This window comes from Juglans regia, chromosome 1 (assembly GCF_001411555.2).
Source record: "Juglans regia cultivar Chandler chromosome 1, Walnut 2.0, whole genome shotgun sequence".
Classification (NCBI taxonomy): Eukaryota; Viridiplantae; Streptophyta; class Magnoliopsida; order Fagales; family Juglandaceae; genus Juglans; species Juglans regia.
In genome coordinates, this window is record NC_049901.1 from 43,535,482 (window position 1) to 43,561,470 (window position 25,989).

The 25,989-nt window shown below is 36.7% G+C and overlaps 4 protein-coding genes across 6 annotated transcripts; 2 read left to right on the forward strand and 2 right to left on the reverse strand.

The window, feature by feature from the left end:
- Positions 1-298: 298 nt before the first annotated feature.
- On the reverse strand, positions 299-4,380 carry LOC108996001 (protein NRT1/ PTR FAMILY 5.2-like). Of its 2 annotated transcripts, none has more exons than XM_018971710.2 (4): positions 4,213-4,380; positions 3,317-3,534; positions 1,823-2,394; positions 299-1,260 (listed from the first exon to the last, which is right to left on the reverse strand). In XM_018971710.2, the coding sequence occupies exons 1-4, from the start codon at positions 4,343-4,345 to the stop codon at positions 366-368; spliced, it is 1,818 nt and encodes a 605-aa protein (XP_018827255.1). In that variant the 5' UTR covers positions 4,346-4,380; the 3' UTR covers positions 299-365. The 2 variants fall into 2 exon arrangements, with proteins under 2 accessions (XP_018827255.1, XP_018827256.1); XM_018971711.2 differs by having other exon boundaries at positions 4,217-4,304.
- Positions 4,381-7,627: 3,247 nt separating this feature from the next.
- Positions 7,628-11,738, reverse strand: LOC108996002 (heterogeneous nuclear ribonucleoprotein 1-like). Its single transcript, XM_018971712.2, has 2 exons — positions 11,416-11,738; positions 7,628-9,019 (listed from the first exon to the last, which is right to left on the reverse strand). Exons 1-2 carry the CDS (start codon positions 11,635-11,637, stop codon positions 7,940-7,942), a joined length of 1,302 nt encoding a protein of 433 aa, XP_018827257.1. The 5' UTR covers positions 11,638-11,738; the 3' UTR covers positions 7,628-7,939.
- A 2,995-nt stretch (positions 11,739-14,733) lies between these two features.
- Positions 14,734-17,184, forward strand: LOC108995897. 2 transcript variants are annotated; one of them, XM_018971563.2, is made up of 4 exons: positions 14,734-14,992; positions 15,544-15,644; positions 15,763-16,831; positions 16,913-17,184. In XM_018971563.2, exons 1-4 carry the CDS (start codon positions 14,900-14,902, stop codon positions 16,985-16,987), a joined length of 1,338 nt encoding a protein of 445 aa, XP_018827108.1. In that variant the 5' UTR covers positions 14,734-14,899; the 3' UTR covers positions 16,988-17,184. The 2 variants fall into 2 exon arrangements, with proteins under 2 accessions (XP_018827108.1, XP_035542070.1); XM_035686177.1 differs by having other exon boundaries at positions 15,592-15,644.
- A 3,139-nt stretch (positions 17,185-20,323) lies between these two features.
- LOC108995994 (MDIS1-interacting receptor like kinase 2-like) lies at positions 20,324-24,610 on the forward strand. The gene is made up of 2 exons (XM_018971703.2): positions 20,324-23,887; positions 24,012-24,610. Exons 1-2 carry the CDS (start codon positions 20,590-20,592, stop codon positions 24,404-24,406), a joined length of 3,693 nt encoding a protein of 1,230 aa, XP_018827248.1. The 5' UTR covers positions 20,324-20,589; the 3' UTR covers positions 24,407-24,610.
- The last annotated feature ends 1,379 nt before the right edge of the window (positions 24,611-25,989 follow it).

The window sequence follows — 25,989 nt, forward strand, 5'->3', positions numbered from 1 at the left end:
ATTTGTTCTGGCATTTGATCCTAATTAGTTTCCATTCATTGTCATTGCCAACGGCTATGTTGTGTACGTGTATGGCCCACTTTTCGATTTTTAAGAGATGACATGGATGATGGAACATGTCACCGTTTATATGATGGCTATACATGTAACCTTATTTTCGTGATGGCTATGCATGAAAAAAGGGAAAAGTAATTGTTGTCCCAAGTCTATATAATATATATATATATATATATATATATATGTATGTATGTATGTATGTATGTGTAGAAGTCACTAGCTAGCCTTGCGGGTAAAACTTTTGTAAGGTATCCCTTGTAATGGATTGTATTTAATTGTGAAAAGCAAGCAATATACAAACACTTTTATCAGCTTATTCCTTTCTTCAAGACTTCATTATCTTGAGATGAAGCTTTGCTCAGTACTGAAGCTTCCATTGCCAAGCCCCTCTCGGATTCTGTCATGTCATTATTATAAACAAACAACCTTGCGACGAGCAGAAAAAAGAAGAGGTTGAGAAAGCTCAGGATTGCCAGGAAACCATAATAGTAGTCTAAATGAGAGACATTTAGATTGTCCAAAATCCAACCCTTGTGGCCATTTCTCTTGGTGATATCAGAAACTGTTGTTAAAAGAAAACTACTGAGAAAGTGTCCAATCCCCAAGCTGCTAGTGAAATATGAGGTCCCCAGGCTTTTCATGCCTTCTGGAGCTTGATCATAGAAAAACTCCAACTTTGCAACTTCCACAAAGGCATCAGCAACCCCTGTCAATGCAAACTGAGGGAGGAGAATGAAAATAGTAAGGGGAACTGTATCCTTTTTGTCAAACATGTGATTTTCTCTTGCAACACTGAGTCTCTTTCTCTCAGCCAAGCAAGCTGTGACCATGATAATGACATGCAACACAAGGCCAATACCTAGTCTCTGCAGCAATGTAATCCCTCTAGGGTTCTTCGTGTAGCGCCTTACTGTTGGGACAAAGTAGCGGTCATAGATTGGAATGCTGAGCAGCATGAAGATGGTTACAAAAGCTGTGAGGCATGCTGGTGGGATTTTGAAAGTAGGACCAATGCTCCTGTCCAGGGTGGTGCCTTGTTTGATGAAAAGTGTACCTACTTGGGCTATTATGGCGCTCGGTACGAAAGTCGCAATCAAAATAGGAATCATTTTCACCATTTGCTTGGTTTCTTCTACTTGGGTCACTGGGCATAGCAGCCATGGTGAGCTTGACCCTTTCTTTACTGCTGCTTTGTCAAGGAATCTGCAGGCAATGCAATGCGACTGAGGTGGCCGGAAATGGAGGAGAACCACAAAGGTTGCTTGCAAGTAGTTTAGTTCTCTTTGCATTGTTCGCACGTTTGTTTAACATGGGAACTACTTTGGTCAATCCAATTCTTGAAAACACACAAGTTTCTACTTCATTAACATTTTTTTATGATAGGTAAAATATTTCTTATATTTTATCCCAAACATTAAGCTAAAAATGATGAAGGCTTTCTCCTAAAATGCTATCATTTTTCAATATTCTTTCCCGGTTGGCTAGCTGTACTTTGCCGTTAAACTAAAATTGGAAACAACAAATTAGCCTCGTTTGTTTTCGCAGATGATGAGTTGAGATTAAAGTTAAAAATTGAATAAAATATTGTTAGAATATATTTTTTAATATTATTTTTGCTTTGAGATTTGAAAAAGTTGAATTATTTATTTTATTTTATATGGAAATTTGAAAAAATTGTAATAATTAGATGAGATGAGAGGAGTTGTGAAAACAAATGATTTAGTATAAAAGTGATAAATATGGTCATGAAGTATAGAGGATTAACCTTAAGAGAGGGGTGTACTCAATTCTGAATTTCCCACTTTTGGAGTAATCTTCCAAGCTCAGCTCATGAAGCTCTTTTGGGTCATTGGGGACAGGTACCTGCCATTTCCTTATTGCAGCCACAAGAGCTCTGCCTATCCTAGTTATAGGACTCTCTGAAGGAACTTTGTGCCTATAAAATCGAGTGCCTACCAAGAAAACCAAAACTGAAACCAAGAGCCCAATTGTTGGGAGGCCATAACCAATGCTCCACCCCACATTGTCTTGTATGTATATCAGAAAAGTGTTGGAGAAGAGAGTGCCAAAGAAAATGCTAAACATCCACCAATTAAAGAAGGAGAGCTTTTGGGTCCTTTCCTTGGTATCAAAGTCATCAAACTGATCTGCCCCCATGGTTGAAATGTTGGGTTTGGTTCCACCTGTCCCAACAGCTATTATATACAAGGCACAATAGAAAATACCCACTTGCAAAGATGACGCCTTTTTAGTGCAATCTTCTTCTTTAACACCATGGCCACAAGATGGTGGTCTTAATGCTGGCACTGAGACTGCCAGGGTTAAGAGGAACATTCCCTATATATTTACCATTACAGGAATTATTAATTATATCACTAATTTATATCACATAATTAAATAATAGATTTTTTTTTTTTTCTAATGTTTTAGAATTAGTACTTCCTAATTAATTATCTTGTTTTTCCTAGCTACTATATATATAATATTTGTGTAGAAGGGAGAGATCCTAGGAAGAAAAGGACCATATATCCCTAGTACTTTTGTAGTGAATCTATTCCTTTAATTAATAATGATCTGATTAAAAAATTGATTAATGATTTATAAATATATATTCTATATTTTCTCCACGTACGTACACGATGGATCAATTTTCTGTTCTTATGTAATTTAATTCTTTTTGCTTTTAAATCTTATTTACCCACTTGAAATTCTACAATTTAATGAATTCGATATATATATAGTTGACGAGGTTATATATATACTTGACATGCAATATCCTACTTTTAAAAATTAAAATTTACTGGTAAATCGATACCGCAAAGTTTATATATATATATATAATGACAGGTACGTACGAGATGCATGATCTCGATTTGCTTAATTATCACAATTAAGTCAGCTTGTTAAACTTTAATCAAACAGATAATTAATCAGAATTCTTGTGGTTCTTATTCCTTTGAACCATAACCAGATAATCAGATCAGGTACGTGTTTGATTATGCGCCATGGTTGATGCCTGATGGCATATATATATATATATATATATATATATATATATATATATGTGCAAGTGCCAAGAAAATCTTAGCATGATCTGCTTTTGAATTTAATGTGTCTCATCTACTCCTCCATATATTAAATTCACAACAAAAAAAGGGACATTAATTAATCGGAAATATATATATATATGTGTGTGTATAATAGAGAGTATACTTAATTTATTAATATAATAGATTTTTTCTAATAATAAATAATTTACCACGAGATAAATTGCTGAAGCAATGACGAAAGTCCAGTATCGGCCAAGATAAGTATCTGCGATGTATGCACCTAAAACGGGTGTCATCCATACAGTACCAACCCAGTTGGTGACATTGTTTGAAGATTTTACAGTGCCTTCATGGAGCTCTTTTGTCAAATATAGCACCAGGTTTGATGCTATCCCATAATATGCCATCCTCTCAAAGACTTCATATCCTACAAAAACATATATATATGCATGCATATCCCATTAGGGAACAAAGAAGCTGAAGAAAGAAGGTTAGAACTCATGATGTGAAAACATCGAACACTTTATATATATATATATATATATATATATATATATATACATATATATATTTGAATTAAGCAGTGGAGGAGATTTATGCAGATGATCAGTTATTCGAAGTGAAAACAGGATGGAAGTTATCAGAAAGATCACTTCATATGATTAACATGAGCATGGTTCATTAATACATATAACATCTCAGATCATCATGTTTTCCAAGCAAATTAATCTGTGCTTGGTTGCCATATTGTTATATATATATATATCATATATGATCGTTGCAGGTGTCTCAAAGGTTTGGCCAGGATTAACAGAAGCTCTGATATTCTAGTTCCTTCCTTCCTTCCTTCCCTTCTTCTTCCTCTAATTAACACATACGTACATGAAAGATAGATTTACCATATCCAAATATTCATATTCATTCAGCCACGTACTGGCCGGGAGTTTGGCCTAGCTAGCTGGTTTAATATATTACATACAAAAGTAGTACTACTGAGATGGAAAGGCTATATATTGATGAGGACTCGCTCAACCGAAGGGTTAAAAGGCATGCAGTAGTACTAGTACTATTACTGATAAAGAAACGTGGGCAATTAGATGATTACCTACAATGAAGGAACAAGCTTTCCATCCTCCACTCTTTGATCTTAAAACGGGTCTACCTTTGAGATCTACAGTCCCATCTTGTGTGTAATCGTCTCTTCCATCTGCAAAGCCTTTCTCTTCTACCGTTGCCATTATTAATGGTAGCTAAAGACGACTACTTAGCTATGGTCTCGTTTGAGATCATGTGAGTTTAAAGCTAGCTTTTTATAAAGTTTTGGTAGCTAGCAAGGTGGTCTCTACCTTTATAATTACCATGCACCTCCAAAACATGCAATAGATTTTTCCATTTGCTTTTCTCATCATCTCTCTTCCCTTTTCTATTTTTGTTCCTTTTTTTTTTTTTTTCGGAAATTATAATAATTTTTAATTTTCCTACAGCTATGGTACTATAGGAATTATCAAGTGTGTATATATTGCCAAGTAGTATACATCTATATCTACCTCTCTTGTTTTCTTCTGCACTTTTATTTTTTGCGATGGTATTTGCCTCGGAAACATCGAACAAGTTATGATCAATAGTACTAGAAGGACCTCGATCGTCATGCTCGAAGAGATGATCATGATGAGCTAGAAAGTTTTATATTTAATGGCTTAATTTTCAACTAAATCAAGTATTTGAAAATGAAAAATTCTTCTCATCAGCTACTATTCACTACCCTATATCTCACACCCCATACTTTATAAAAAACATCTTCATATTCTATGAAAAAAAAAAAACTATACACGTGGAGTGTGAAAATAAATAGTGTTTAATGTATAGAATTCCTTTTTTAAAATTCTGTATGTAAGCGATAACTCTTTTTGAATCACATGTTTTTTATTTTTATTTTTTTTATTTTAATTTTTTTCTGAATCACATGTTGCATATTTGTCATCATGTATTGTGTATTGTATTTTATTTTCATAGGCCCCATAAGTATTACTATATATTAGGAGCTGAAAATTCTGAGCTGTCGTTAATATTAGTGCATGTTCACATGGTATGAGAAATGGCATCTTAATTAGATGATGGGCATTAAATATTACAGAAATCATGAAATAAAATATACATGTTGGTTGGGGAAATACGGGACATGATGGGTGCCACTCTTAGATGATTTTCATGTGGTTCCATATATATAATGATGGATAGGAAATCCCAACATATGGAATCATTGATTAAATTTCAATTCCAAGAGTGGCTGATCCTATGCAATTTTAAATCTTCCTCCTGTTTAAGGTATATATGCACAAAGCTTATGGAGTACACGTAGTCACATTTGAAGCTCTATTTGTGGACTTTATTTTCATACGAAGAAATGTTTTAATTATAAAAAGATTCCACAAAAATAAACTAACAAACTGATGTGATTTAATGTGATATGTTAAATTGTAAAGTTATTTTTATTGTAAAGTAAATCTAACGTATCATATAAAGACATGTTAGTTTATAAGTTTAATTTTGTAGAATCTTTTTGTGACAGTAACACTTCTCTTTTGTAGAACCTAACTAACAACTCATTTTGTAAATTTTAAAGTGGATGTATATATTTTTTGGAAAGAACCATGATATATTAAAGTATTTGAACATCTTTTTAACTTCCTTATATATAGAAAAACCTTGAGTAATTTTATTTGGTAGATCATTTTTCCTTCTAAACCCAAGTTATAGAAATTTCATATACAAATTCTAGAAAATCAAGCTAGTCTACTCGTGTGCTTTTCTTGAAAACTAAAATCTTCAAGAGGCAAAGAAGATCAGTTCTAATTAATAAGACAGAAGTACTAAGCAAGAACCTGATAGAGACAAGGCCTGTAAATGAAGAAAATAAGCAATAAAGACATTTCATCTTGTTAGATCCGCCCCCAAGGAACCAATAAGAAAGAAAGCAAGCTCTAATGGGTCCGAAAATTTTGAAACTCCTGCATTATTTGACATGTCAAGGCTGATGAACATCTATATATGCAGACCACATATGTATCTAGTTTTGGATTATGTTAAGGATGATTATTAGCCAATCAAAGAAACACACATATCATTGACCACACGAAAATGGGCTTTCGATGATGATCGAAGAAGTTAAGGATGATCATTAGCCAATCAAAGAAACACACATATCATTGACCACACGAAAATGGGCTTTCGATGATGATCGAGGAAGTAGATAGATGCAGTGCACCAATTAGCTCCCTCGAATGCTAACCCACACATCTCACTTTGGCAATGCCTTGTTGATAAGGAAAACTCATGAGGGGTTGTGAAGAGGAAGAAGAAGCACAAATGGTCAATGGCCTTAATGGTGAAGACTTTAGATTTTTCTACTAACAGTTAACTTTTCGTGTCAAAGTGGCTTCAGCTTTAAATGCAACCTTGGCTTCTTTTGCGACGAGACCTTGAGATATTCTAGTAGGAGTGGCATTTTGGCAACCTCTTTTGAACCTGGGTTTTGGAGATCCTTTAATCTGACTTTGTTGAGAGTGCAATTGGGATATTGACAAAGATATTTGATGGGAGTTCAAAATATTAGACACTATTGTCTCTAGTGAAGATGGATATATGGTTCAATTTCAACTACTCCACAGGCTGTCCAAAAATTCTCCGATCAAACCCATTCGAATTTGGCCAAAAAAAAAGACAAACCACAAAACAAAAAAAGAAGATTGTAAAACAGCACTCACATCAGCACGGCCCAATATAAATTCTCGAGTATTGATCAGCACTCATATCAACACAATTTAGATCGTTAGATATGGTATCAGAGCTAGTAATTTAAGAGAAGTTTGTAACACCCAGTTTCACATTGGAAAAAAAGAACAACTCACATAGAATGAGCAAGTTTCAAAGGTATTCATGAATCCCGTATTAGCTACTTACTAGGTGAAACTGGACTTTAATTATGAGTCCCACGTAGGGAAACTTCCGAAGGTGTAGTGCATGGGACTGGGATTTACTCTGTAGGGATGGGTCCGAAGGGCCCTGCCTTGGAGAGGTTCCCAGACATAAAAAGAAAAAAAAAACTGGACTTTAATTATAAGTGATTTTGGGGGAACTTCAAATTAACATCTTTTGGGGTTATAACTTAAATGTGACTGGGCATTCTCTTGGTTGTAACAAACTCAATCACAAAATAACTCATAAAAAAGTTCAACGTACATTCTCCTAGTGGGCATTCGATAATAAGAAACTATTGGCAATAGAATTGAGAATCATAAAAAGGGGACAAAATGAGCTGTAGAGTCGATTGCTCAATTAACCATATGTAAGAGAGAGGCTGGGGAGTGACAAGAAAGGCAAGGAACACTCGAGACATTTGATGGTAGTACATAAAAGAATGTATAGATTTTGGAGGGGTGGGGGGGTTACCGATGGAGGAGAAATTTAAAAAAAAAAACACTAATCTTAATACTTTTCAGATTCATAATGAGAAAAAAAAAGACCAACAAAATAGGAACTGCTCATACCCACTACAAGGAAACTTCAAATCTTCCTCATATAAAGGTAAAAGGACAATATTAATTACTACTACCAAAAACTTCTTGTCACAATAAAACAACAACAACAACAGAGATGCTACTGCCTACTACTAGGGAAATAGAGCAATCAAACCTGAGAATAATAAAGTGATCCAACCCATCCGTGTTCTGTGACCATCCTTTTTTCTACAATGTTACAAGCGGGGAAGTACAAACTCTTCCATAACTGTTCGTTTGATAGAAAACCAAATCACTGGATCACTAGTGTTAAGCCTACCTGGACTGAGTGCCACCATAGCCAGCCCCATAACCGCCAGTGGCCTGTGAAGGGTCCGATCTCCACCCTGCATTGGAGTACCCTGAAGTTCCATTTGTGTCACCATAGCCACTACCCATGTAGCCACCACCCATCCCCTGTTGCTCTGCTCCACTAGCACCAGCACCAGCATTGCTACTTGGGGCACTTCCACCACGCCCTCCTGCAGCCCCATACCCACCAGAATAAGGATTATCACTTCCACCATAATTACTGTATCCATAAACTTGATTCCCATACCCAGAAGCCCCACTTGGAGATTGACCCCGTGGGGCAGAAATGAAACCAACACCACCTGGAGAATTCCAAGAAGCTGCAGTTCCATACCCTGCATTCCCACCATAGCCTGAAACGCCATACCCAGGAGAAGTCTGGCCACTCCAAGTATTTTTAAACCCACCAGGCGCCCCACTTCCATAACTAGCATTAGGGGCATTTGGGTTGCCATATGCCCCTGTAGGACCGCCAAATCCAGTGCTTGCACTCCCGTAACCACTAACACCATAACTGCCATAACCGCCATAACCATAGCCTGGTCCACCATAGCCAGGGTACGGTGGGAAACCACCTGCAGTAGTTTGAGGCTGCATATATCTACTGCCATCTGTCCGACTATCAAATGTATTTGAATTTGCACCAGAGGCAGTATAACCTTGATAGCCCCCACCCCGTGCCCCACCACCAGGATTTGCATCTTTAGGAAGGGCTCGTTTTACCTCAACTGCTTTACCACTCAAGTCATGGAAAGTCTTGCGAAGAACACTATCAACTGCATCCTCAGTTTCAAACGATATGAAACCAAAACCACGAGGCCGTTGAGTATTCTGGTCATACATGATTACCACATCAGTTACTTGTCCATAACTTTCAAAATACTGACGAAACTCATCTTCTGTCAGGTTGGAAGGCAACCCTCCAACAAATATCTTTTTGGTCTTAAAATTTCCTCCCTCTCCAGAGGCTCTGCCAGCATTAAAATTTCCAGTTCTAGAGGAAGTCTGCTGTTCTTCTCTTGATAAAGCCCTTTTTACCTCCACCTGTGTAGCCAAATGAAATTTAAACAACTATAGGACATAATAAACACAATTGAAAGACAAACATAAAAATATTTGTTTGTACACATACAAGGATCGAGGGAAACTAGATACCATGCAAAAAGAATTTATGTTAAAATATGGACAATCCTTTTGTAAATTAACCAAAACAGAGATTTTATCTCTTTGCAAGGGTATATGAATATCATTCAAAGCCAAGACTATTTGGGATGAAGAGAAGATTGAGCAAAGGCTGGCTGGGTGGAAGAGGTTGTATTTGTCTAAAGGGGGTCGGATTACCTTAATAAAGAGTACCCTCTCAAACCTTCCCACATATTTTTTGTCATTATTTCCTCTCCCAACTAGTGTTGCCTTTCGGATTGAGAAGCTCCAACGAGATTTTCCGTGGAGTGGACTTGGTGACGAGTTTAAGTTTCACTTAGTTGGGTGGGACAAGGTGTGCTCTCCAATGAGGGGTGGTGGGTTAGGGGTTCGCAATTTGAGGGCCTTCAATAAGGCTCTTCTTGGGAAATGGTTGTGGAGATATAATTATGAGAAGAAAGCATTATGGAAAGAGGTGATTGATACTAAGTATGGGAGTATAAGGAGGGGTTGGTGCTCTAATGAAATTAGGGGGGCATATGGAGTGGGGTATGGAAGCATATCCAGAAAGGTTGGTGGCCTTTCTCTAGCCACACTAGGCTGTGTATGGGGGATGGCAATAGAATCAGTTTTTGACATGATGTTTGGGTTGGAGATATGGCTCTTAAGGATGCTTATCTCTCTATTTTCAGAATTGCACGGGAACTAGATGCTTTGGTCGCTGACTTGAGGGAAATTACTAATGGTTCACAGCAGTGGAATGTTGGTTTCATTAGGGAGGCACATGATTGGGAAGTATGTGTCCTTGTTGAGTTCTTTAACTTGCTATACACCATTGGACCTGTTGATACAGTGGTGGATAAGTTGGTGTGGCTGCCTTCCAGCAAAAGAAAATTTTCTGCACACTCTTTCTATGAGGCTCTCACTACTCAAGTTAGTAATCACTTTCGTGGGAGGAGCATTTGGTGGAGTAAAGCACCTCCTAAGGTTGCTTTTTTTTGTTTGGACAGCATCCCTAGGGAAGATTATGACCATTGACAATCTAAGGAAACATGGGCTTATCCTCATTGGCTGGTGTTGTATGTGCAGAAATAGCGGTGAAACAGTAGATCATTTACTTCTACATTGTGAGTTTGCAAGGGCCATATGGAATTACTTTTTCAGCAAAGTGAGATTAGCATGGGTTATACCATGGAGGGTGGTTGATCTACTAGCTAGTTGGAGAGGGATCATGGGGATACCACAAATTGCAGTTGTGTGGAAGATGGCTCCCATTTGTCTACTTTAGTGCATCTGGAGTGAAAGAAAAGATAGAAATTTCGAGGATTGTGAGCGCTCCTTGGAAGAGTTATAAGAGTTTTTTTTTTTTTTTTTTCCTGGAAGGCTTTATTTATGTGGGCCATTGCTATAGACTTAAATGGTCTAAGCTTCCATGATTTCCTTGTAACCATTTCTAGTTCCTAACTAGGTGTAATCACATGTATACTTCCTGTGTACATGGGCTATGCCTAATTCTATGCAATAAAATATCTTCTTATAAAAATAAAAGTGAATAACTAACCAATTATATATATATATATATATATATATATATATGCGTATTGTTCTTTGAGAGATGGGCATTTCTGATAGAGAAAAACAATACAAGGAGAAGGTGCTAGTAATATTCATTGCAGTGACCACAAATTCACAAACTCAAGGAAGTGCAAAAAGTTCCCCCCTCAAACCATGGAAACGGAATATTCTATTAGCCTTTAATGGAGTCACTTAACAATGGGGTGATATGCTTTTAGTTTTTTTTTTTTTTATTGCCACAGGAAATATTACGAACGTTTTTTTATAGAAAAAAATACGAACTATGGTTTTGTTAAACGAAACACAACTCCGATCAAGCCCCAGAAACCTAAACTCCGTAACAGCCAAGCATCACATAATATACTGAAAACCATGCGTTATATCCAATAAACAGAGGAAAAAAAAAAAGCAACTAATATTACATCCTACTAAAACCAATCGAAATTAACATGAAAGCAAATGTTATAGAGCACTATACACCAAAGAGAGAACGAAATAAAGCAGTGAAATCTAAGCAGTAACCAGACAAAAACCAAGAAAACCAAAATGTTTCAATATATATTCACAGCCAATTAAAATTAGGACACACCACACCCACTCGACTAGAAAAAAACGATAAACAAGCCCCAGAAATTAAAAAGAAAAAATTAGCAGACAAATAAAGGGAAAGAAGGCAAAGAAATCAATGTGAAAGAAGTTGTTCGAGTTGAGAGGCTGCTGACCGTACGGCCATCGATGGTGTGTCTATCCTGGAGTATACTGTCGAGGACGGAAGGGTCGGAGAAGACGACAAAGCCGAAGCCACGAGGGCGGCCGGTGGGCTTGTCGCGCATGATGACCGCCTGGGAGACCTGGCCATACTGGCCGAAGTAGTCTCTCAGAGTGTCCTCGGTCGTGTCCCACGCTATTCCTCCTATGAAAACCTTTCCTTCGTCCGAATCCATCGCGCTCTCTCTCTCTCTCTCTCTTCCTCCGACTCAATCGGGGAGGGAAGGGATGGTTAGGGTTTTGTTTGAAAACGACGCCGAGTTAGGCATCTGAAAAAATGAAGAAATCTTTTTAGTCCTTTATTATGTTTATAATTTCGGTTGTTCCCCAATTTTACTTTATACATACAAAATCATTCTCGCAATTCTATTTTAAATTGGATTTATATAAAATTAATGCTACATATAGTTTTAGAGAATTGTATAATCATTTTTGAAATAAAAAAATAGACTAATTTAAAGCTTTCCAAAATTTATACACCTTAAAATTATAAAATAAATAACAATTTTACTTACTTAAAACTCAAATCATATGAGAAATTTAATAATATTTTTTATGAAGTAGAACATATCATTTGATTATAAAATAGATTATAAATAATGTTAAATACAGTTTTAGAATATACAACCTTAGTATACTCTTTTAACAAAAAATAGGGACCGCCATGAAAAAGTTAGTATTTTAGGTAGGTTTCAGGTTTTCCCTATGTTCTTCAAAAAGAGTGTGGAATGCTTGCACATTTTAAAAGTTTGTAAATTATTTTTGTAAAATAATTAGAAAATACTAAATGTTTTGAAAAAACTTATAAAAAACTTAATTTTTCACATGTTAATTATTGATATGCTGAAATCATGATATTTAAAATTAATTTAAAAGAAAACTAACAAAATGAGTGTTGTAATTAAAATAATAAGTAAAATTATAAGTACATGTAACAATTTCAAAAGAAAACAAACAAAATGAATACTGTAAATAAAATAGTAAATAAAATTATAATTACACATATAATATGACTCAAAATAATTACATACGCATTGTTATTGTTTTGACAAGAAAAAGTCTACTTTCACCCGGGAGGGGGAACCCCTACATACATGTCTATTCACGTGTAAAAATAAAATGGTGCGTTTTGTTTTCTTCTCATCTTTTTCACATCTTATTCTTCACATTTTCTTCTCACGAAACGACATGTTCTTCTCATCAACTGAATCTCATCTTCTTCGTCTTCGTTATTTTCTGACCAAGTCGTGCCCCATTGGTAGGGTTTCTTCAACCAACGATTGGTATGAATCAATGATCTACTCATGAATCATGATGCTGCCATGGGTATGAATTGAAAACCAGAATATTCAAACAAGAACATAAAAAAAAAAGAAGACAATTAATCATCATGGGCAACAATGTGATTATCATGATTTGGGGTTTTTGTCACCTGAGATTGAATCTTTTGCATCTTAGATAGATTCCAAAAAAAAATACGAAGGTGGATGACCTTTGATTCCTTGTATACGCAGTTTTTAGACTTTACTCAAATAGTGTTGTAAAAATGAAAGAACAAAGACTTATGATTTCTTCCTTTCGTAAAGAACAAGGCATTAAACCCAACAGCTTTTATCTAGAATATGTCTGATTTGCAGACTGGTTTGGGTGCGCTGGGATGGGTTAAGGTGTGATTTGCTTTGAAATCGTTTGTTTTTTTTTTGTTTTTTAATTTTAATTTATTTATTTAAATAATATCGGCTGATGTGGCATTAACCACGTCAGCCGATTCCGCAACACGTACCCAATGCTGGGTACCTGTTGTAGAATTGTTTTGACACTAGTTGATTTAGAAATATACAAAACTCTTTTAAAATATTGCTTAATTTGCAATCACCCCTTAAATATCAACTCGGTTAATCCATTTTTTTCCTAAAAATAGCAAGGTTATCCATGATAAAATGACAAAATACCATTTTTCAGTTAAAAAAAAGTAAAGAAAAGATTATTTAAAAATAATAATTTTCACTTTTTTTACTTTTTTTTTTTTGTTATATCTTGAAGACTAAAATGCCTATAAACACACCGCTTATTGTGGTCCATGTCAATCATAAAAACTTCAAAATACAAATATCTTTTATGTTAATTGTTGTAGCAGACTCGTGGCAATCTCGACATATTTGATGTGTCAATAAACATGTTTGTAAATAGATTTATTTTAAGATTTAAATATCTTTAAATAATTAAAGCTTTAAGGAAGAAGTGAAAAATGATTATTAAATAGTCTGCATTACGGCGATTAGCATATGGTGCGGGGTAGCCCCCTCCCCACCCCCTGCTCTGCTGGGAGCAGAGGTGGGGTTTTCACCACCGCCCCTCTCCTCCGCATCCCCCTGCCCCTCACTCACTTCAATAATAGATTACAGTCCACTAAATTTAAAAATTATTTCTAAATCCAAAAAGATCAAAAATACATTTTGGACTCAAATTTTAAATTTATATTTTGTGCAAATTGTAGTGTAGTAGGGTGATTTTTTTATAAATTTTCTTCACAATTCAAGTCTCACACTTAAACAATGTAAGACTCTTGTATTACTTTGATAATCTATAAAAAGGTCACCTACTATACTACAACTTACACAAAATATTAAATAAAAGTTCTACTTAATACATATTACTATATTTATATATATTACAAATAATAAATATTTATAAATATATATAGTAAAAATATATATAATAAAATATATAAGTGCGAGATGAGAGAAATGTGGGATGGGCAGGCCCACTAGAGGGTCAAATGCGGGGCGGAGTTGCCCACCCTACCATGCGGGGGTAGGGCAAACGGGGGTGGGGCCTGCGGCCCACCTTTATCAATGATTTTCTTAACTGAACAAAAAATTTTCATGATTAATACTGTTTATATAAATATTAGGAAATTATTTGACAATCACAAGAAAGTATGCTAAGGTAATTGTAAGTTTTATTTTGTAAAATGCAAGTAAAAAGGAAGAAAAAAAAAATCAATAATTTGATTTTACTGAATTTAACGTCTAGAAAAAAAAAATCCATATTTTACAAGCTGTGAAGTGATCACAATCGGGAATCCTAAGCCTCAACGGTCACTTTCTCCCAATAATAATAAAATAAAATACAAAAAAAGACAATTCCTAGAAAAAGCTTTGCCTCTCTCACTGGTTTCAAATCTTCAAAGACCGTTTTGTCCCTACCGCCCCTTCGGTTACCAACGGTCACTTCCTTCTTTTTTTCCAATAATAAAATAAAATCACACTCGCTCTACGAGTCTATCCCCGATTCCCGATTCCCGATTCTCTACTCCCCTTCCTCTTTCTCTCTGCTTCTTGGAGACAATGAAAACCCAGTAGCCAAAGATCCTTCCCTGCGCGAATATAAAGCCCGTTTAGCCAATCCTTGGGAGAGGAAGTAGATTTTTTTCGAATGGGTTGCTTTCTTGCTTGTTTTGGTTCCTCTAAAGATGGGAGGAAACGAAGGAAACAGAGCCGGAACAAGGTTCGGCCTCGTGATCACCAAGTAAGTTTTGTTTTTCCAGCTCTGATTACGGTTTCCGTTCACTGTTTTCGTTGAATCTTATGTGTTTAGTTCCTCAGAATATGCCTGAAAAGAAAGAAACAAGGGCAACCGCATTTTGCAGCTTTTTTGTTCCTTTCATTTCTGTTTCTGTTGTTGCTTTTTTCGTGATAAGGCTCCGATAGTCAAGTTAATAAAGTTAAAAACAGTGGAGTATGTATTGGCCAGTTTTTTGAAGTTTCGATTTTTGGTTTTCTTTCTTATTTCTTAGGTTTTCTTAGCTGCCGAACAGAGCTTCAATTGATAATTGTTTTAATATTCAAGCTTTGGTTCCTGCGTCGTCTAGGTTCTGCCGTAACCCTTTTTTTTTTTTCCTTCAAAGAGGACGGGCCATTTATGTTGCGATTTTGAATCTTAACGCGCAGCATCTTGACGATTTAAAACCTGGTTTCTTTCTAATTTCCTACGTTATCCCAGCAGCCAAAGGGATCTTTAAGTTTATTGTTGTTTTAGTGAATAAAAGGATTTGAATTAAGTTCTAAAATTTGTTGCAGAGAACTCTAAGTTGCAAACCTGTGCAATCTACTGTTTCTTTGACGCAGGGCGCCTCCCAAAATCCCAACACCACCCCAGTTCCACAAATTCGACAAATCCGGTTGGCTATCAAATTCTACACCTGTTTGGGTTTTACTGCTTTCCTATTGTTACTATTGGATAGGAAAATATAATTATTTTTTCATTGTTGATATAAATTCTGATGTGTTTGGTCGTAGGGATGAGGTTGAGGAAGAGTTGAGCTTCAGGGCCAGAAAGAAAGTAACATTTGACTCCAATGTCAAAACCTATGAACATGTTTCATGTGATGATAGTCAGGATTTTTCATTGGAGAGTGAAGGAGGTGGGAAGAAAGGGGAGGAAAATGTAGCAAAATCAAACCAATCTAAGTCCTCTTCAGAAGATAGCTTGATCACGTCAGGCTCAGGATCTTATCCACCACCAAATTATAGGTACCAAAATTGCAGGGACAGCGATGATGAGTACGAAGAACCAGACAATGACGATAGTGATCTTGATTGTGATTATGATGACGATAACAGTGGAATCGAGGATAACGGTTTATATGGGGATGATGACGATGATAGAATTGTGAAATCAAGAAGAACAATTTCTGCAGCTCATATATTTACCGAGGAGGTTGAAAGTCCTATGCCAATATGTGCTTTGCGAGATGGGGAAGTGAAGCCAATTGGGTCTAACCCATATGCTCGAGATAGGAGTGTTTATGTCCATCCGGTGCTGAACCCAGTAGAAAATCTTACACAATGGAAAGCTGTTAAGGCTAAAGGGGGGCAACCATTGAAGCCTCAGAAAGAGAATTTTGTCTCGAATCAAGAATCCTGTGTTCCATTGGGTACGGATCAAAGTTTTGAGGAATTATCATTTAGTTTCAGGTCGAAAACTGATCAATCTAAAAAGTCGAACCAAGAAATAGCAGTTGATGCAAGCCTTTCAAACTGGTTGGTTTCATCCGAGACTACTCCTGTCAATAAGACTAGCACAAACTGTCTTAATACCATTTTGCCCGAGAAAAGCATGTTACATGGATCAAATTCTTTAAGGTGTCAAGACGATAGACCGATTTTAGGAGCATTAACTGTTGAAGAACTCAAGCAATTTTCTGCTTCTTCTTCACCAAGGAGGTCTCCGAGTCGAAGTCCCGATGAGATGCCCATAATAGGCACAGTTGGGACCTACTGGAGTCACAACACTGTCCCTACCAAGGATTCTGGCTCTGCCTCTTCCTACAAAGGAATACCAAACACGACCAGCAAGTACAGAGAGGTACATGTGTAAGTAAGGCTTTTGGGAGTTTTGTATTAGTTAATGGTGTGGTTCTGATTATATTTATGGATGTGTATGCAGGATAAGAGAGTGAATTGGCACTCTACCCCATTTGAAACGAGATTGGATAGAGCTTTGAAGGAGGGTGTTGCTTGAAGCTTACACTTCTGGTACTCCAGGTGTATTTTAGACAAGCTTGTGATATGGTTTTTTTTTTTAGTATTTAAGTGTTGTGCCTCCGGTTCCCGTTTCACACTCCAGCTGCTGCTGCTCTCTCTTGTTTTGTTTTGTTGTTGTTTGTATGTGTACATTCCATTCACAATATATGTATAAAATAAATATTACATTATCAAGCCTACTTTAACTCGCCCGGCTATTGGGATCTCACCGTCATTGGGAGGAAGGACTCCCCAATTTGCTATATTGTGTGGTGTGGTGTGGTGTGAGCTGAAAATCATAAGCTTCAGACAATATATTTTTGTATTAGTAAGATGTTTTTACACTGAATATATGCATTACATCGGTTTACTACATTGAAATCCTGAAACGAAGTATTTGGTCCATTGCGAGAAAGTAGATCGACATCTTTTTGAGGTTAGTGATGCAAATGCAAAATACAAATGGTTATGATACTACAAAAGTTTAGATAGTAGACTTTGGTGATGGATAAGCAGGTGTGAGAGCAGCTCTTACTCTGTGGCTTATTCTAGCAACCAGTGTTGTTAGAGTTGTAACTTATCGTCGAATGGCCATTCTCCTTGATGAAGATACTACAAAAGTAATAATAGGTTGTACAAAAGGTTGTAAAAAATGTTGTATGTCTATCATTTTCCAGAATTGGGTTCAGCTTTTCATCCTGTATAAAGGACATATCTCCTGTTATAAAACCACATGATTCCAAGTAACTTTTCTCTGTCTTGCATGTTGCTGCATGGTTAGAGGAGGATTTGGAATGATGAACATTGGCAAATCCTGAACTTTGGAACAAAGACTCTCCTTGATCATACAAGTTAGAAGAACCACATAACATTGATCAAAATAACTTGCTCTTTGTTTTGCATGCTCAGTTAGTTCTGACACTCTGAAGTAAAAATGGCATTAAAATGACTCTCCATTTCAAGTGAAGGGGCATGAGTACACCCTCCAACTTCCCCTTGACGGGTTAGAGTTTAAGCTCCCCTTGACGGATTAGAGTTTAAGCTACGTTTGGGTAGTGGAAATATTTGAGAAGTGTTGAGAATGTTTGTGAATAGTTATGAGTAGAGATTAAAGTGAGTTTGTGGGTCCCATTGAGAATATTTTGAGTTGTTGACTTTTAGATAGATAATTGAAAAATGTGTGGGTCCCATCAATGATTGATTTTTTTTAATGATGCTTTTATTTATATATAATAGTGATAAATATTATAATGATTTTATTTTTTATTTATATATAATAGTGATAAATATTATATTGTCTAAATATTTTTTTTATATATAATAGTGATAAATATTATAGTGATTTTATTTTTTATTTATATTTAATAGTGATAAATATTAGAGTGATTTCATTTTTTATTTATATATAATAGTGATAAATATTATAGAATGTTTGTGAATAGGTATGAGTAGAGATTGAAGTGAGTTTGTGAGTCATTGAGAGTATTTTAAGTTATTTGGCATGTGAAGTATTTTTATAAGTACGAGAACACTTGAAGAGTATTGAGAAGACTTTGCTGTCCAAAAGTAGCCTAAATTCCAACCTGGCATAGGTTGTTGGGCTTCACTTTGGCAGTCCCCTGTGAATATTTTTATAAGTATTAAACCATTTTTAAGTGCTTGTGCGCGAAGTCGTCTCTTCAGCCTTCCGATCTAATAAAAGTTTGAATTAGACTGGAAACTTGATGATGTGCGCAAAGGAAGTTTCTATTAAACTTCCCATGAGTCTCAAAAGTCTTAACTCAATAATAAATGGGAAGTTTGAATTAGACTGGAAACTTGGTGTGCGCAAAGGAAGTTTCTATTACACTTCCCATGAGACTCAAAAAGTTTTAAATGGGAATTTTGTTTGAGAAATTACTTACATCAGCTCACAATATGTGGAGAGTGCCGGCTGATGTATAGTCGGGCTCATTTTATTTACACTTGACGGAATTGGATTAAAAAAAAAATTTATAGAAAAGTAAATTAGTTAAAAAAGAGAAATAGTTTTTAAAAAATAAATAATATTCACAGTACAATAAGAAGGGATAAAAAACCGATCCATCCATCCAGAAGAAACATTTATATAATCTTTGACGATGTGAATGTGGCCTGTTGTTTCACCGGGTTGCTTATTGTCAGAGTCAAATGATACAATAAATTCTCACCAAACAAACAACATTTATAGCCATTGAGTCAGTCAAGATAGAAAAATACACTACACAAAAGTAAGCATGAAAATATCATTAAAAAACAAAAAGACAACTCCTCTGAAGCGTTTGTTTAGGAAAAATATATGTATTTTCTGAAGTGATTGTTGAGACTACTCATCTTGTTCACGTTGCCTTCATTCATGTACAAGCAAAACATTTGACTGAAACAGGAGGTAGGTACTGTGTGGGGACCCAAAATACAGAAGAAATTCATTCATTCGAATCTAGGACCACTATTTATCATAGAAATTCATTCATTGGAGGTAGGCCGCACGCAACTCTAAAGTTTGCCACAGCTCTCTCATCACGAAATTAAAATAAAAAAAATCCTGGAAATAATTTAAAAAATCGTAAATAATTATAAAACTATGAAATCTCTTAAAATCTCTCAAGGGTTTTTATTTTTGAACAAAAAAAAGGTATTTTGGGAATTTAAAAATCATGGTTTTTTTAATGTATATATTTTGTAATGCTAGCAGCATGGCATCTAAGACACCTTGACATGTGACACTGTTACATTATTTATTAATTGTTGAACAATCATCAATGGAGACAACTCAAGTGCCTTTTCATTACATACAACACCACCTTGTGAAAACACTTTACAACTAAAGGCATGCTGAGTTGCAGACTGCAGAAGTGGGGAATGAGGGGGAATGGCTGCCATCCTTCTGGATGTAAATTTCTTGCATATTAGTATAATAATAATAAAATAAAATAAAAAAAAACCTTATCCATAACTTTCCATATAGACAATAGAGTGCTTGCTTACAAAGTGTGTATCCAGCCAGATTGAGATTCCTTGTTACAAATCCAAAGGAATAAATCCTACCCGTGATGAATGAAGCTGCATCCTCACATGGCCCTCTCATGATAATATTTAAAATTTGCCCCAACGTATCTTCCTACATCAAGTTCTGGTTTGGTTTCTTTGACCCAAATCGGAAAAATGAAAATAGAAAGAGATCTGATGGGTTCTAAATGGGTGCAAAATGCCCCTTAATTCAATATCACCTTCCATTACAGTGAGAAGACTTTAGGAGTAAAAAAAAATACTCAAAGAGAAGTAGTAACAGTTAGTTTCTCGCCTTTTTGAATAAAACACACACATGAAAGTGACAAGGAGCCGTCAAAGTTGAACATTGGCATAAAGGAGGTCTGATACCAATGGCGTCAAAGTTGAACAGTGACAAGGAGCCGTCAAAGTTGAACATTCGATAATGATGTAAAGGAGGTCTGACACCAATGGCGTTTGCTGGCTCTGTTTAGTGTTTTTTTCACTCTCTCCCCCCCTCATTCGGACTGTATGCTATAAGAGATCAAGCCCAGATCGAAAAACATTGCATGTGAGAGTAAAAAAGTAGGCATGAAAACAGATACCAAGCCGCCTCCTCTTATCCTTAACATTCTCTTGCTCTTCTTGCTTTTACAGAGCATCACAGCATCACCAGCGACTCAAGCAGAAGCTCTTGTCAAATGGAGAAACAGCCTCTCAGTTCCTCCTCCTTTCACTTCATGGTCCCTCACCAACCTCAACAACCTCTGCAATTGGACAAGCATTGTCTGCGACTCATCGGAAACTGTCTCAGAGATAAACCTCTCCAGCACCAACCTCAATGGAACCCTTCTCCAATTCAATTTCACTCCATTTCTTAACCTCACACGCTTTGATCTCAGCAACAACAATCTCAGTGGATCAATACCACCCGCCATTGGAAACCTCTCCAAGCTCACTTACTTGGACTTGGGCCTCAACTACTTCGACAACAAAATACCTCCAGAGATAGGCCGCTTAACGGAGCTTCGGTACCTAAGTTTCTTCAGCAACTATCTGAATGGTTCAGTCCCTTATCAGTTGAACAATCTTCAAAAGGTATGGTACTTAGACCTTGGTTCAAACTACTTAGTCGATCCTGACTGGTCCAGATTTTCGGCCATGCCTTTGTTGACCCATCTTAGCTTTTCTTTCAATGAAATCCATTCCGGATTCCCGGGATATATAATTGATTGTCAGAACTTGACGTTCTTGGACTTATCCCTGAATAAGTTCAATGGATCAATACCAGAAATGCTATTTTCCAATCTGGGCAAGCTCGAATACCTTAATCTCACTGATAATTTATTCCAAGGGCCACTGTCACCAAACTTTCCCCAGCTTTCCAAGGTCAAACATCTTCTTCTAGGACGAAACCAGTTCAGCGGTCTCATCCCTGAAGATATCGGTTCGATGTCGAAACTGCAAATTATAGAATTGTACAATAATTTATTGGAAGGGACAATTCCTTCTTCAATAGGCCAGCTCAGGGAGCTCAGGGAGCTTCGTCTTGGAATCAATGCCTTGAATTCTTCTATACCTTTTGAGCTTGGTTTTTGTACAAACCTCACCGTCTTAGCACTGGCCATAAATTCATTGACTGGTGAATTGCCTTTATCCTTGACAAACTTGACAGGCATTACCGATTTGGGTTTATCTGATAATTCGCTTTCTGGTGAGATCTCACCTTATTTTCTATCCAGTTGGACCGAGCTGATCTCGTTGCAGATTCAGAACAATAATTTCACTGGAGAAATTCATCCACAAATAGGCCTATTGACCAACCTCAACTACCTTTATCTGTATAAGAATAAACTCTCTGGCTCAATTCCCTCGGAGATTGGGAACTTGAAAGATTTAGTGGAGTTGGACCTCTCAACAAACCAGTTCTCCGGTCCCATTCCTCTAACATTGTGGAGCCTCACAAATCTTAAAAAGTTGCAGCTTTTCGAAAATAATCTAAGTGGCACAATATTACCGGAGATTGGAAATATGACATTGCTGGAAACTATTGATCTCAGTGCTAACCAAATCTCTGGGGAGTTGCCGGACACCATTTCTGGCCTCATTAGTTTACGGTCGATCTCTCTTTTCACCAACAACTTCTCGGGCACTATTCCAAGTGACTTTGGGAAGTATAGTAAATTTTTGGCCAGTGTCAGTTTTTCCAACAACAGCTTCTCTGGAGACCTACCACCTGAATTGTGTAGCGGCTTTGCTCTTCATGATATCACCGTGAATGACAACAACTTCACCGGGCCAATGCCTGAGTGCTTCAAAAATTGTAAACAACTAAGTAGAGCACGTTTTGAACGGAACCAATTCAATGGAGACATTACAAATGCGTTTGGAGTTTCTCCAAATCTTTCTTTCATTGGGCTTAGTGACAATCAGTTTATCGGTCAAATCTCCCCAGAATGGGGAGAATTTACATCTCTCTCTAATTTACAGATTGACAGAAACAGAATTTCAGGCAAGATCCCAGTTGAGCTTGCGAAGTTGACTAAATTGCAAATTTTAAGTCTGAGCTCCAACAACTTGTCCGGGGAAGTTCCAAGTGAACTGAGAAATCTAAGTCTGCTATACATGCTCAATCTGAGCAGGAATGATTTGACAGGAGAGATTCCTCGAAGTTTTGGAAATTTGAGTGAGCTTAAGGAACTTGATTTGTCTGAGAACAAATTGAGTGGGAACATACCCAGAGAGCTTGCTAATTGTGAAAAATTATTGAGCTTGGACCTCAGCAACAACAACCTATCAGGTGAAATACCACCTGAGCTTGGTAACTTAATTTCATTGCAGTACTTGTTGGACCTTAGCAGCAATTCACTCTCAGGAACAATCCCTCAAAACCTTGCAAAGCTTTTGACATTGGAGAGTCTTAATGTTTCACATAACCAACTCTCAGGGGAAATCCCAGCATCATTCTCCAACATGATTAGTCTACGCAACAGCTCCATAGATTTTTCTTACAATAAGCTAGCAGGTCAGATCCCAACAAGTAAAGTTTTTGAAGAAGCACCCGCAAAAGCTTATGTTGGAAACTCAGGCTTGTGTGGAAATGCAGAAGGGTTGGATTCCTGTTACGCAGACTCCAAAAAGAAAAAGGATTCTAAGATGGTTCTACTAGTTGTCCTCATTCCGGTATGTGGCCTGTTATTTCTTGCTACAATAGTTGTCTTACTCATAATATGTTACCGGAAAACCAAACTCCTTGATGATGAAAGCAAAAGAGTTGAAGACTTTGATGAGAAGGCGGAGTCTATGATATGGGAAAAAGAAGGTAAATTCACATTCCAAGATATTGTGAAGGCCACAGAGGACTTCAACGACAAGTACTGCATTGGAAAAGGTGGATTTGGAAGCGTTTACAAAGCAGCATTGTCAACCGGTCAAATTGTTGCAGTTAAAAGGCTTAACATGTCAGACTCTAGTGACATTCCAGCAGCCAATCGCCAGACTTTTGAGAACGAGATTCGCATGTTAACTGAAGTTAGGCACCGGAATATCATCAAGCTTTACGGGTTCTGTTCCATTAGAGGGTGCATGTACTTGGTTTACGAATATGTGGAGAGAGGCAGCTTAGGAAATGTGTTGTATGGGGTGGAAGGGAAAGTGGAGCTTGATTGGGTTACCAGGGTGAAAATTGTGCGGGGTGTGGCTCATGCAGTTTCTTACCTGCACCATGATTGCTCTCCACCAATTGTGCACCGAGACATAACTGTGAATAACATATTACTTGAGTCAGAGTTCGAACCAAGGCTCGCAGATTTTGGCATTGCAAGATTGCTAAACCCAGATACAACTAACTGGACAACAATTGCCGGGTCTTATGGTTACATGGCTCCAGGTAAGCAAGCAATCTAACATCTGCATTTTTGTTCTACTCATTTTAGGTACTTAATTAACTACAACATCTATTGAGACAGTTTTTTTAATCAAGAGGTTGATAATGTTATGTCATGGATGTGCAGAGCTTGCTCTCACCATGCGAGTAACGGATAAATGCGATGTTTATAGCTTCGGAGTGGTGGCATTAGAAGTTATGATGGGAAGGCACCCAAGGGAGGTCCTAGCTTCCCTGTCATCATCCCAACCAGTTTCAGACGACACAGAATTTTTGTTGAAGGATGTGCTGGACCAAGGACTCCCAACACCAACAGGCAAAATAGCAGAGGCTGTAGTGTTTGTAGTGACCAGAGCTTTACTATGTGTGCGTGACAATCCAGATTCACGGCCTCCCATGCGTTTTGTGGAACAAGAACTGTCAGGTCGAATACAAGCTTGCATTTCTGACCCTTTTGACACCATCACCATTAGCAAGCTTACCAGCCTTGAAGAAATAAACCGAAGTGGCATTAAAGGGTAGCTATGGTTTAGGTTTGCAGAGCTATAGCCAGGCCATGGATTAATTGTACAACATTTTTCTTTCCATTCTAAGTAGCACTAGTGAATGCGATTACTGAACCTTGAGGTTAAGGCCACAAGTATAATGCCACTTTTTTCCTTCTTTCTTTTTTCCAATCTGTTTCAGTTCCAGAATCCAAAGACTTTTGTGATAGTTTCACATGCATCCAATGACTTTTTCTTCTCCTCAGTCCTCGTTGGAAATTTGAGGACTTTCCAAACATTTTCCCTTCAGCATTTATTTCTTACTTGATATTTTTCTCTTTCTTTTTTGTTTTTTTTAGGGGGGTGGGGCTTTTGAGCCGTCATTATAAAGTTAATTGCACAGAACATTTTTTTCATTTAATAAATCTACTTACTACGCAAGTTTATGACCAGGAATAAATAAATAAAAACAAAAAAAGAAAAAGAAAAATTCTTTATGTATACCCGAACACAATTTAAGACATGTATTATATCCTCCAAACTTGCACCAAAATGTTCTTTTAACCATCGTAATCATATGATTATGCTTAACAAAACTTTTTGTAGTAGTAAGATGTTTTTACACTGAATGTATACATTACATTGGTTTACTACTTAGAAATCCTGAAATGAAGTATGAGGTTAGTGATGCAAATGCAAATACAAATGCTTATGATACTACAAAGGTTTAGATAGTAGCAGTCATTAATGGTGGAACTAAATGCGAGTGAATGATACAATAAAAGTTTAGATAGTAGACTTTGCTGATATATAAGCAGGTGTGAGGGCAGCTCTTACTCTGTGGCTTATTCTAGCAAACAGTGTTGAGAGTTGTAACTTATCGTCGAATGGCCATTCTCCTTGATGAAGATACTAGAAAAGTAATAGGAATTGGGTTCAGCTTTCATCCTGTAACTCACCAACAGGACGTATCTCCTGTTATAAAACCGCATGCTTTCGATTAACTTTTCTCTGTCTTGCATGTTTCTGCATGGGTAGAGGTGGATTTGGAATGATGAGCATTGGCAAATTTTGAACTTTGGAACAAAGACTCTCATTGATCTTACAAGTTAGAAGAACCACATAACATTGATCAAAATAACTTGCTCTTTGTTTTGCATGCTCAGTTAGTTCTGAGTCTTCTGACCCTCTGAAGTAAAAATGACTTCATTTCAAGTGAGGCATTGGTTCTTGGACTTCACTTTGGACAGTCCCCTATCGATATTTTTATAAGTATTAAACCATTTTTAAGCGCTGGACGCGAAGTCATGTAACGCCCCAGTTCTGGAGGGGTCGGAGGGTTACTCCATTTCACTTAAAATCATATCTCGCCATAAAGATGTAAACTCTAATTTCTCCATTACACATATATCTTATTGTTTTAAACCGACTACCTCAATATAATTAAAGTGAGACACCACCAAGCCTTAAAATAAATATCAACCTTTTAGAATATCAAATCGACAAAACAAAACAAAACTACTAAATAAATTCTCCAATAATCAAAGTACTATCTTTGTACATAATTTGCTATGCTCACAGAGTCTTACCCATGCTTTCTATTCTTGTGGAGATAAGGGA

Bases quoted from the DNA above. Each gene is read 5' to 3' on its own strand.
- LOC108996001 (XM_018971710.2), bottom strand. From the start codon at position 4,345: ATGGCAACGGTAGAAGAGAAAGGCTTTGCAGATGGAAGAGACGATTAC. The intron at 3,535-4,212 runs GTAATCATCTAA...ATGTTTTTGTAG, and splicing joins AGCTTGTTCCTTCATTGTAG to GATATGAAGTCTTTGAGAGG. The intron at 2,395-3,316 runs GTAAATTATTTA...GTAAATATATAG, and splicing joins CTTCAGCAATTTATCTCGTG to GGAATGTTCCTCTTAACCCT.
- LOC108996002 (XM_018971712.2), bottom strand. From the start codon at position 11,637: ATGGATTCGGACGAAGGAAAGGTTTTCATAGGAGGAATAGCGTGGGAC. The intron at 9,020-11,415 runs GTCAGCAGCCTC...TTGGCTACACAG, and splicing joins ACACCATCGATGGCCGTACG to GTGGAGGTAAAAAGGGCTTT.
- LOC108995897 (XM_018971563.2), top strand. From the start codon at position 14,900: ATGGGTTGCTTTCTTGCTTGTTTTGGTTCCTCTAAAGATGGGAGGAAA. The intron at 15,645-15,762 runs GTTGGCTATCAA...GTTTGGTCGTAG, and splicing joins CCACAAATTCGACAAATCCG to GGATGAGGTTGAGGAAGAGT. The intron at 16,832-16,912 runs GTACATGTGTAA...ATGTGTATGCAG, and splicing joins CGACCAGCAAGTACAGAGAG to GATAAGAGAGTGAATTGGCA.
- LOC108995994 (XM_018971703.2), top strand. From the start codon at position 20,590: ATGAAAACAGATACCAAGCCGCCTCCTCTTATCCTTAACATTCTCTTG. The intron at 23,888-24,011 runs GTAAGCAAGCAA...ATGGATGTGCAG, and splicing joins TTATGGTTACATGGCTCCAG to AGCTTGCTCTCACCATGCGA.